Raw genomic sequence first — 10,491 nt, forward strand, 5'->3', positions numbered from 1 at the left:
AGGAAGGAAGGAAGGAAGGAAGGAAGGAAGGAAGGAAGGATGGATGGATGGATAGGGTGAAAATATTAGAACCCTTCCCGATGCACCATAGCAAACATTGGGGGTGGGGGGCTACTTTTATAAAAAGAAAATTTTAAGATAGCTCTGTCGGTAGAGTATGAGACTCTTAATCTCAGGATTGTGGGTTTGAGCATGAAGATTTATGCCTACACCGGGCATAAAGATTCCTGCATTGCAGAGGGTTGGACTAGATGACCCTTGAGCTCCCTTGCAACTCTACAATTCTATTATTCTATGTTAGGTTATCCAAATTAACTTGTAGTTTGTCCCTCAGACGATAGGACAACAAGAACTAAATATGAGTAGATGCTGTTTTTTATGTGGGGGATAAAGACTCAAAGGGTTATATCCCAGGAAAGGTGGGTTTTGAAATGATACTGAGTGGTAGCATGAGAAAGTAAATCGGGAGACAGAGGGAACCAGGTATCAGTGGCTGGTGGCAAGAGAAAATAGGAAGAATACAGGATACCTTTGGTTGGCTGAGTGTGGTAGAGTTAAAGGGCTAAAGGCTGTTTGAAGGAATATAGCAGGAAATAAGGGCAGAAAGATATAAGGGATCAAGGATGTTGAATAACATGTGCTTTTCCCAACTGTTCAATAATGATAGGAAACAACTCACATATACATTAAGTATGAATGGAAAAAGCGGTTAACTGTATTCACATATTACTTATGCTAATAGGAAAGTACCTGCCAACATTAAAAAAAAATCAAGCAAACTATACATGGTATTTTGCATGGGAAATTGTGGCATCAATAGTACAAAACTACCTAGTTAAATAATATTCAAAGACACTCCTTTATGAACATATGCAAAATACTGAAATGGTGAACACGGTGTTCAACATATATTTGGTCTTCTGCATGGTATTTGGTCTTCTGCTTCATATTTCATAGTTTCTAAACTTCCGCAAGAGTTCAGATGGGGTGTCACCAGACCAACGAAAGCGCAAATGCCAACAATTTGGATCGGAAAATCCTGTAAGGGGGTGGGGAAAATAGAGTGAGAGAGAGAGAGAGAGAAGAATCAGCTAGTAGAGAGGAAATGGTACTTTGGGTTTATAAAGTAAAACTCCTTTAATACAAAAACCACCAACTCCTTGCTTATCCATTCATTTGGGAAAGGCCAAAAACTGTAGATGAAGCTTAGGTAACTTAGTGGAGGGGGTGCATTCAAGCTGTGCACACAACTAAACCTAGTCCTGGGTTGGCTCAATACCATGCACACACACAATAATAATAAGAAACCAGCATCACAGTGTATCCCAAAGGGAACCTGCATGGTAAAGCCACTTTGAGGTTTAAGGAGGGAAGCTTTCCAAATTGTTGGGTTTCTTTGTTCATACATATATTTTGGGCCCGTAAATTAGCAGCGCTGGCTCCCACTCTCCCTAGGATTAGTATCCCCAATCTTTATGGTACTTTGTCTCTCCCACCAGCTGTCCTTCAGAGATAAAGGTTCGAGGAAGTTTCCTGCCCTTCCTATTCTGCACTAGTTCATCCATGCATGCACATCACTTGATTTTTCAGCATTTGTTACTGTACTGTTAACAAAAGCTATTCTGCTCTTCTTCAAAATCATTTGAAAATCCCATCTGAATGTGTGGCCTGCTACACCGTGTTTCAGATGTTAGGGAAGCTCCATCTGTGATGTTTGACATGCAATCTCACACACCACGTTAGCTCTGGATCCTGCAGTCTTCAAGGGACACTCATGCACATGTGAACTAGCCCCAGCTGAAACATGAGAAGTATGAAGCGCAGCGCTCAGAAATACATATGCAGCATGATGCCCTATATGGACTACACCATCTGAACACCCTACAATTTCTTGGGTGTGCTATGTAGCTGTGCACAGGTGCCATGCAGCTTGCAGGGGTCAAGTACACCGAGGAGTATACCTGATATTCATGCAAACCCACATGAGGACAAACCCCACTCCTGAGAATAAAAGAAGGCTGCATATTTCACTTATCTGGTGCCAGCCCCAATTATCAGGATTTTTTTCCTGTGTCTAGCACTGGTACCGCAAACTATTTACCTGGGGAATCAGGGCTCTTTGGTGACAGCAGCTTCCCAGTCGTGGGGTCAAAGTCTTCTAGCCCCTTTTGGTCATCCAACAGTTCATGATTGTTGTTTTCAGATTTCTGGGGAAAATTTTCAGCCATCTTATCATTAAGATTTAAATCGGGAGCTTCCAGCATTGGCTCTTTTTTGCCTCTGACAGCCCAGTGCATTGACTAGACAAAAAACAAACAAATCAGTGGCATTTGTGAGTTGTAACACAGCTACACATGCTTGCTCAAGGATGAATGGTATCCTCGCCGATTCCCATTCCCCTTGCTGAACAATGCTAGCTAGCAGAGAACTTCCCCACCCCACAGAATGGCCTCTTTCTTTCTATTCCCCAAGAATTATAGATGCATAAACCAAAACTAACAGTTTTGACCGAGTTGCTCAGAGCCTCCCACTGCTGGAACGGGATGGTAATCTTGCTTCTCCGCCAGTAATCATAGCGAGATCGGCTCTCTTCATTGGTGAGGATTTCTTTAGCTTGCTGCAGCTTCTGAAAATTCTCCACTACAAATCAGAGACAGAAGAAACTTTTATGAAAATTTTACTGAAATGTATGTGTTGCTTTTTCTGCTTTTAATTATTTTATGTGTAAATGACCTTCAGCCAGTGATTTAGAAGGCAATAAATAAAATAATTGCAATAATAATAACAATAATCCTTTGTTGGATATCACTCAGTGTGAAAGATATATCCACTGTCAATATTTTGCAGAAGGGATTCAAGTGCATTATAAAAATGTAGGTTTGAACTGTACAGTTAAAAATTATTAAAGCATGCTGTCTCCTTAGCATGACAAATTGACTTATTCTTTTTTAAAAAAATCAGACTTATTGCAGTTCAGGAAGTGACAGGAGACATAAATTGAAAGGTGTCGAATGATTATAGGAAAGTGTTCAAAAACCCCACAGCAAATCAGAACAAATGCTCAATAAATATAGTCTAACACTCCACAAAAGGATTGCGCAAGCAAATCAGGATGAATATCCAATAAATAGGTCACCTGGAGGAGCCTTTAGTTTGATTTTGAAGATTTCAAATGCAATCACGATGACTAAAAAAGAATTAGTCATCAAAAGCAACCAGGTATATACAAGTGAAACAGAACAGATAGTTCCAAGAGCATCATGGGAGCAGTGATATGCACATATTAGGTCTACTACAAAACAAAAGCTTCCCGATCGTATTAGGGTGATCTCATTTTTTCCAGTGGATATAAAAGTTTCCATACTATACTAGAAACGCAAGTCCGCATCCTTAGTAACCATCTGTGTAAAGGTTATGGAGATTTATATTTTATCTATGAGTCACCTTTCTATTATATGATCGTTATTATTATATTCATTTATGCCAGGTTACTATACTAGATAGATCTTTTGAAAGGCACTGAATTAAAATGCTAACAGGGACTGGCAAACACAAACAAAACGTCATACAGTTTAGTTTTCCACTTATGTTTCTCCCCCACCCGATTGGCAAGCTGATAATTCTTCTACAGGAAGCAATTTAGATAAAAGGGACAAGGCAGTTAGTATTTTAGCATCTAGTCATGACGTAAATCATATGAAAAATAAATATACATTCACTAGACCTATAAACATGAATTTTTTTTGTATGTGGAAAACATACTACTCCTCATTCTTATTTGCATAATATGCAATTTTGTCATTCCCCCCTGATTTTTTAACTACACATTACATGGAAATGTGTGTTAGCAGTGACCCAACACCATTTTAGAAAGCAAAAATAGCTTTGGTAAGAGATTTTGAGTGATTAAGTGGGAAGGCAGGTACTCTACCTTATTTTTACTCCAAAATCTCTTCTGGCAACATTTCCTCCATGAGGTTCAAAATATGTTTCACTTGGGGACAATTTGGTGTGGATAAACAGTGGGCATGAAAGGGGTTAACCACATTTAACACAAACACAATCCCATTACCCCCTTTCCACATCTTAGTTATTCCCAAATTATTACTCTGCACAGGTCCAGAAACAATGTACTGCCAAATATAATTTTAATATTTAAAACAAAGGGTTATATCCAATTAAGTCCTACTGAGCTTAGACCCCTTGGAATTAATGAATCTAAATGAGCCACATCTACAACTTCAATGGGTCTACTATGTGTAGGACTAACATTGGATAAAACCCAAAATGTGTAAAAAAATATTGAAATGCAAATAAATCTATACAGCAGTAAACACCCTGAGTTTGCATAGTCTCTTATAACTATTTCTTGTTCAAAAAATAAATGCACAGGTTAACAGGGTTGCAACTTCATAAAGCCCCATCTGTTTGCTTAATGCTTTTCTTTAGATGCAAATCATTTGGAGAAAGAAAGCTGGACGGTAATTTGTTTCAAAAAAGGGAAGTGAAGCATTTGATTTTGTAAGCCATCCTATTAAACCTACGTTGCCAAACAACTGCACTAAAGAATAGAGTAGCTATGATTTTCCTCCAGAATCAATGTTTGTATAAGCATTAGGGCAATATAGTTCAACTTGCTGCTGAAAAGGAAGTGTGCCACACAAATAAAAATAAAACAAAGTGTGCTGCATGTATATAAATAGGGCAAAGTATTAGGCAGGAAATTGAGGATACTTGTGCCTTCTTCTGTCGTAGCCAGTGCCAGCAAGTGACAAGGCTGCGCATTTGCTAGGGCCCAGATACTTGTAGAGTCTGAGGGTGAACTTCCACAGCAGGCTGACCAGTCTCACCTTTCAGAAGATGGCAGGAAAGGGAGCATGTTTTGGAATTTTTGATTTACACCCCAATCCTTTGTCAGGGTTAGGGGGTGCTTGGCCAATGGCTCTCAAAATCCTGAATCCACTGTTCTGTGTAACGTCACCTGTTTCATTTTGAGAGAGAAAAGGAAAAACCACATACCAGCTTGAGGGTTTCCAGGATGCTTGTCAGGATGACATTCGAGGGCTCGAACCTTGAATTCTGAAAGAATTTGTTCAACCTAGATAAACAATCGAAGAATGGATGGAATTTGTTTTCTTGCAAAAAATATACCTATGGAACTTTCATATATGACTTGTTTCTTACACAATTATGTATGTGGCACCATGTGTAAAACTCATGGATTTGTATTATCCATTTTACTGAATGTAAGATTTACTAAACTGGCAATTGGTATTCACAGTGAAACAGCCACTTACACCAACTTTACCTGATACAGGCAGCAGTGCATATGGGAATATATTTATTTCCCCTTACAAATACCTGTGTCAAGCAACTCTTCTTTTGCTATAGGTTGACACTAGAGCCTCAGTACACAGCAAAATAGTCTATGCATGTGTTCATGCACCATTTATTCCACAGAAGATCCATGGAAGTCAAGGTCAGATTTCCTTGGAAATAGTCTCCACCAATGTTGGGATATACGGGACCAGTCCACTATTTGTGTAAATATGGTAAATTAATCCCAAAGCTGCTTGAGTGCAAAACATTTTCCATATATCTAGATTTCTTTAATTCTAAAACATACATAGGTTCTGTTGAAAATGGCAGACTCACACAATACCATGGCTGTCAGCAATCTCTTGTGTCTACTGCTCATGGTTTGTAATGTGAAACATCTCTGTCTCCCTAACATAAATCACTTTTGTGCAGTGGATCAGCTTTCAAAGCCAGCAGACAACTTTTTCATAAAATGTTATTTCTGTTTACTTCACTTAGGATGCTACCCACTTGTTGTGGTTCAAAATGACTATCCCATTGACACAGCTTTTCATAAAAAAATCAACCACGCTGACTTTTCACGCAGGCAAAATCTAGTGCCCATTGCTGGAAGCCATCTCAACAAACCTTTAGTGGGTGGGCAGAAGGCAGATCTGAATCTACTGGTAGATCTCTTGGTGGTTTGCAGATCAGAAAGGATTCGCAACTCTCAACTTGTTTAACAATAGCAGCAAGAAAATTATCTCCCCTCTTCCTTCTTCAACTACTGAGGTGAAGAAAGTTTGTGGTAACTGAGAGTGGATTTTTGCCTGAAACAGTTCCATTCTTCTCTGGTACTCAAAGCAAATTTCTGGGCTCAGCATTCTTTTAGTCTGTGCTTTTTTCACCTCACTTTGCTTGGTGGATCTCTATGTTCTAGTAAAATGCAAGTGAAATCCACAAGCCCCAAATGTGCACACTCACAGTAAGTTTTTATTTACTGTGAGAAGGGATATTATCTTTTCAAAGTCCGCAAGGATTTCAGTGAAATCCACTAAATACCAGATTGCTGTTTCCTTACAGCAATCTGGTATTTAGATTCATAGATCTTTTTAAACAGAACAACTGTAACTACATTCTGTGCCACTGTAACCTCAAACATAATCTACTGAGGCTTTGGATATTAACTGGACTATTTAAGTTAACACAGGACAACTAGAGAATGCAGAGAATTCCTTAGGTGTAAACCAATTAAAATGTTTTACTTTTGAACAAATATGTTTAAGATTGTGCCATGAATAGCTTTCTGGAAGCCTCCAATAATTACTTTCAGAACTGCTTCATATTTACATTACACAATTGTAATGAAAAAATTCAAACTATTCTATTGAAACAAAGCTGTGTGAACAGTTAATTGTGTTCAACAGCTTAATATTGCATAGGTCAAAAAAACTGAACTGGGGAGAAAAACAGATCAACTGCTAAAAATATGTACACAAAACATAGGGAAGTTATGGAAGAATAGAAACAGCACATATACACCAAATCAAACCAATTGACAAAGAAAGAACATTTTTTTAAAAAATTGTAATGAACTAAGGAGGGAAATAGTAAAATCATAATTAATTAGTCTTACTGTAGACAATTCATCACAGCCTAGCAAGCTGTAAAAATCTTCCATGTCCTCCAGTCTGCAGTTCAAAATTGCATCCATCTGCTTCAATCTGGCAAGCACTTTCCCACTTTCTGAAAACAGAGACACAAAAAGCTTAAAGGCGTCTTTTAACCAGTTCAAAGCTATTTAAAGTGACTAGAGAAGAACCGATAGGTGCAGTGATGCTGAAGCTTCTCTACAGATGATTTTATACACTGAGATGTCACCCGAGACTCTGTAAGCACACCCTCGAATGAGCCTGCTCTTATTGGTGGAAGCGAATTCTGATCACAGTTTACAATTGCAAAGCTCTCTGGGATTTGTAGTTTACAGAGTGAAGGGGGGGACCCAGCTTTATGATTGATGTTTCCACCTGTAAAGAGCTTAGCTTTTTAATGGTTGTTTTGAAACAGTTAACATTGTTTTTAGTTTAATATTTTGGTCGCGGGTATGTGCTTAATTTGGGGATTGTTGTTTGTTTTATATTTTTTTGCTGCTGATTTGTTAGCCACCTTAAGTTTCTTTGGAAAACTAGGCATGATAGGAATTTTTAAAATAAATGAAGAGGGAAATTTCAGAGCATAATTATTATTATTTTTGCCATAGTCTTAGTTTTGGAAATTAACAGCTTTGATATAAACTGTAATTCCTGATTCAATTTAATTTGATAAGGCATTGTTGCGATTTGTTCACATTTATTTGTTTTAATATGTATTATAACAATTATTTAATGGAGCTACAAAGTATGTTCCTTCTCACTTGTGAGAATAAGAAAATCAAATCCAGACAATTTAGAACTATATATTTTAAAAGAATTTATAAAGGGCACATAATGCAATTTAAAAGATGATGCAACAAATAACAATGAGGAACAAGTGCCAACATCTAAATGGATTCTTGCCATTAGTTTGCCTATGTAGTTGCAAAACACTGTGTACAAGTCTGTTTGCCCAATCTTTTTACAACTGAGAGTACTAGCATGACGTGCAGGATGATGAAATCTAATATTTGAAGTTCTGACAGATGTGGGTATTATGTTTTCCCCAGCTTCATTAATTAAAAAAAAAAAAAACCTCCTGTGCTTAAAGTTCTGGTTTACAGAGTAACATCCACAAATACAGTAATAAGGAACAGACCAACCTAACCCCAGTCTAGTTTGCAGTGGGCAAGGTAACATCCCTGAATGGACTGGATTTCTGTATTGATTTGAAAGAAGAATTAGAAGGTGGAGTTCACTCTCGCTGAAAGCCATACACTGCAATTAATAGCTGTCATTAATATCTATCACCAGTTATAACATAATAGGACCAGTTAAGCTGGCTTGTTGGAAAATGCTTCATTGATTTAGTTCATCATGTACCAAAATAACTATCCCACAGTTAATCACAAGGCCTTGGGCAAATATTTGTGCACTGAACCCTATATACAGAAAAACAGTATACAGGTGTCTCATACTGGTCACCAGCTATAGTGTGGATCATCAAGGAAGCAGAACAGGATGGAGTCCCTACCATTCAAAAGCACCACATTTACAACAGAGGAAACCCTTCAAATTCTTGAAGAGGACGAAGTTGCAGTTCTTCCCACAGGGCATAACCAACCTATGCAATTTGCTACCACAAGGTATTGCTACCAGTTTGGATGGCTTTAAAACTGGATTATACAAATTGATGGAAGATATAGCTACTCGTCATGATGGCTGTGTGCTGTCTCCAGTATCAGGGAAATAATGTCTATGAATACCAGGAAGAGCTTTTGTGCTCTCCTGCTGGAGAGGGGAGTGCTCCATAGGCATCTGTTTGGTCTCTGTGGGAACAGAATACTGCTTCCCACCTCTTTTCCAGAGGACTAGATGACACTAAGGTTCCTCTCCAGCCTTTTCATTCCATGGCCCCCAATGAGTCCCATTGAAACAGTTATTAGTTCTCTGTTTTCTTTTCAAAGTTTTTAAAAATATGTTAATGAATACTATTTATTGAGGATCTTAGGTGCCTTGCGCAGTGCGATCCTTCACATATTTACTAGGAGTAAGGTCACGTCTCCCAGTAAGAATACCATCTGAACCATGCATGTTTATTTCAAAGTCTCATTGCATTCAGTGGAGCTCACTCTTATGCAAGTATGTTCAGGATTGCAACATTAGTCACTGAACAATTGTAACACTTGCAAATTTCAGTCATAAGAAAAAGAAACATAGTTTTGCTCTTTATAAAAAGTACATGCAATATTGAAACAGTTGGTATTCCTGTGAAAAGAATTGCAGCATAATTGTTTACATTGTGCCTAGAAATGATTTAGCTTATTTGAATGTTAGCCTTCAAGAATGGAAACAAATAAAGACCAACCAACCCCCCCAAACCAACACCTTTTTCTGAATGCAGTTCTAAACTAACCAAGAAGAAAAGGGAGGGGAGAGAATGAGGTATATCTAAGCATGGGGATGAGTGAATAGGTAGAAATTGAGAAGCAAGTTACAGAGCAATATAAATTATAGAAAGTAATGCAAGTTACAACAATTTAGGTTACTAGTGGCAAACTCTGTTTAGGATGAATTCAGAGGAATTTGCCTTATGACGCCCTTTGTGACAGGTTTTTATCCTGTCATGCTCCTGCCCCACTCCCAGAACATCCCTTTTGGGGAACTTGCACTCCACATTGGCTGTGCTGGGGTGAAGTACTTGCACCAGCATATCACCAGCTCAGCCATGGCTGAGCCAAGAGACTCCCAGGCCCACCAAATCCGAATTCTCTTACCCTGACGGATCTTGGGTTAGGATTATGCTGGAATTCTGATTATTTAGGAAAGAACGAAAATACAACATTTGCATTGAAGAGTATGTTGAGATGTCTGTGTAATATATTAAGGTGACAGATATCTATTTACTGAGGTCCTGCTAGAAGTGAAAAAGATAGTCAGGTTACTTATACACCAAATTCAGGAACAAATCAAGTGAAAAACAGCTGGCACAGACATACCCTAAGGCAATTTTAGTGGGTGTATGAGTCCTTTGGAAAGCACCCAGTGTGACTATAGCTATACCATAATCTTTATGAAACCATTTTTAAAAGACAAACCTGAAAAACAGGTAAATGATGCATTGAAATGAATTGCTATGTCCACAAGTATGGAAAACGTGTTTACAATACCAACCAGTAAATACGTCAGGCTCTTAACCTGAATTGACTTGTGGGTGCTTTCCCTACAAGGGTGCTTTCCTTTGCCTCCTTTACAAACAAATTTAACCTGAAAATTATGTTTAAGAGTGGAAAAAGAGGTTAACTTCCACTGCACTCTGTCTTGATTACAGATTTATATTTATAGAGATGCCAAAAGAGGAGCTATGAATCTTACTTAAAAAGCAAAAGGAAACCCAGAACAGCATGAAAAACCACTTGCATTCCTAAACAGTTCCTTCTGAAGCCTGCCCCAATTTATTTGGCGTCGTGTATATCTGTAGATGACTCGCACAGGATGCTGAATTAGTTGCCTACCTATTTTTATCTGCTTTTATGTATAGCGTTGTGGCGTTTAATCTTTG

General features: G+C 38.2%; 1 protein-coding gene across 1 annotated transcript; it reads right to left on the reverse strand.

The window, feature by feature from the left end:
• Positions 1 to 466: 466 nt before the first annotated feature.
• On the reverse strand, positions 467 to 7,188 carry DNAJC12 (DnaJ heat shock protein family (Hsp40) member C12). The gene is made up of 5 exons (XM_083740542.1): positions 6,935 to 7,188; positions 5,020 to 5,098; positions 2,501 to 2,640; positions 2,102 to 2,300; positions 467 to 1,039 (listed from the first exon to the last, which is right to left on the reverse strand). Exons 1-5 carry the CDS (start codon positions 7,010 to 7,012, stop codon positions 945 to 947), a joined length of 591 nt encoding a protein of 196 aa, XP_083596668.1. The 5' UTR covers positions 7,013 to 7,188; the 3' UTR covers positions 467 to 944.
• Positions 7,189 to 10,491: the final 3,303 nt, after the last annotated feature.

Source organism: Podarcis gaigeae (assembly GCF_964106915.1).
Source record: "Podarcis gaigeae genome assembly, chromosome: 5".
NCBI classification, from domain to species: domain Eukaryota; kingdom Metazoa; phylum Chordata; class Lepidosauria; order Squamata; family Lacertidae; genus Podarcis; species Podarcis gaigeae.

Excerpts from the sequence above, each read along its gene's own strand:
- DNAJC12 (XM_083740542.1), bottom strand. The coding sequence starts at position 7,012 with ATGGATGCAATTTTGAACTGCAGACTGGAGGACATGGAAGATTTTTAC. Across the intron at positions 2,641-5,019 it reads TCCTGGAAACCCTCAAGCTG|TGGAGAATTTTCAGAAGCTG; the intron begins GTATGTGGTTTT and ends TCTGATTTGTAG. Across the intron at positions 2,301-2,500 it reads TGAGCAACTCGGTCAAAACT|TCAATGCACTGGGCTGTCAG; the intron begins GTTAGTTTTGGT and ends TTTTTTGTCTAG.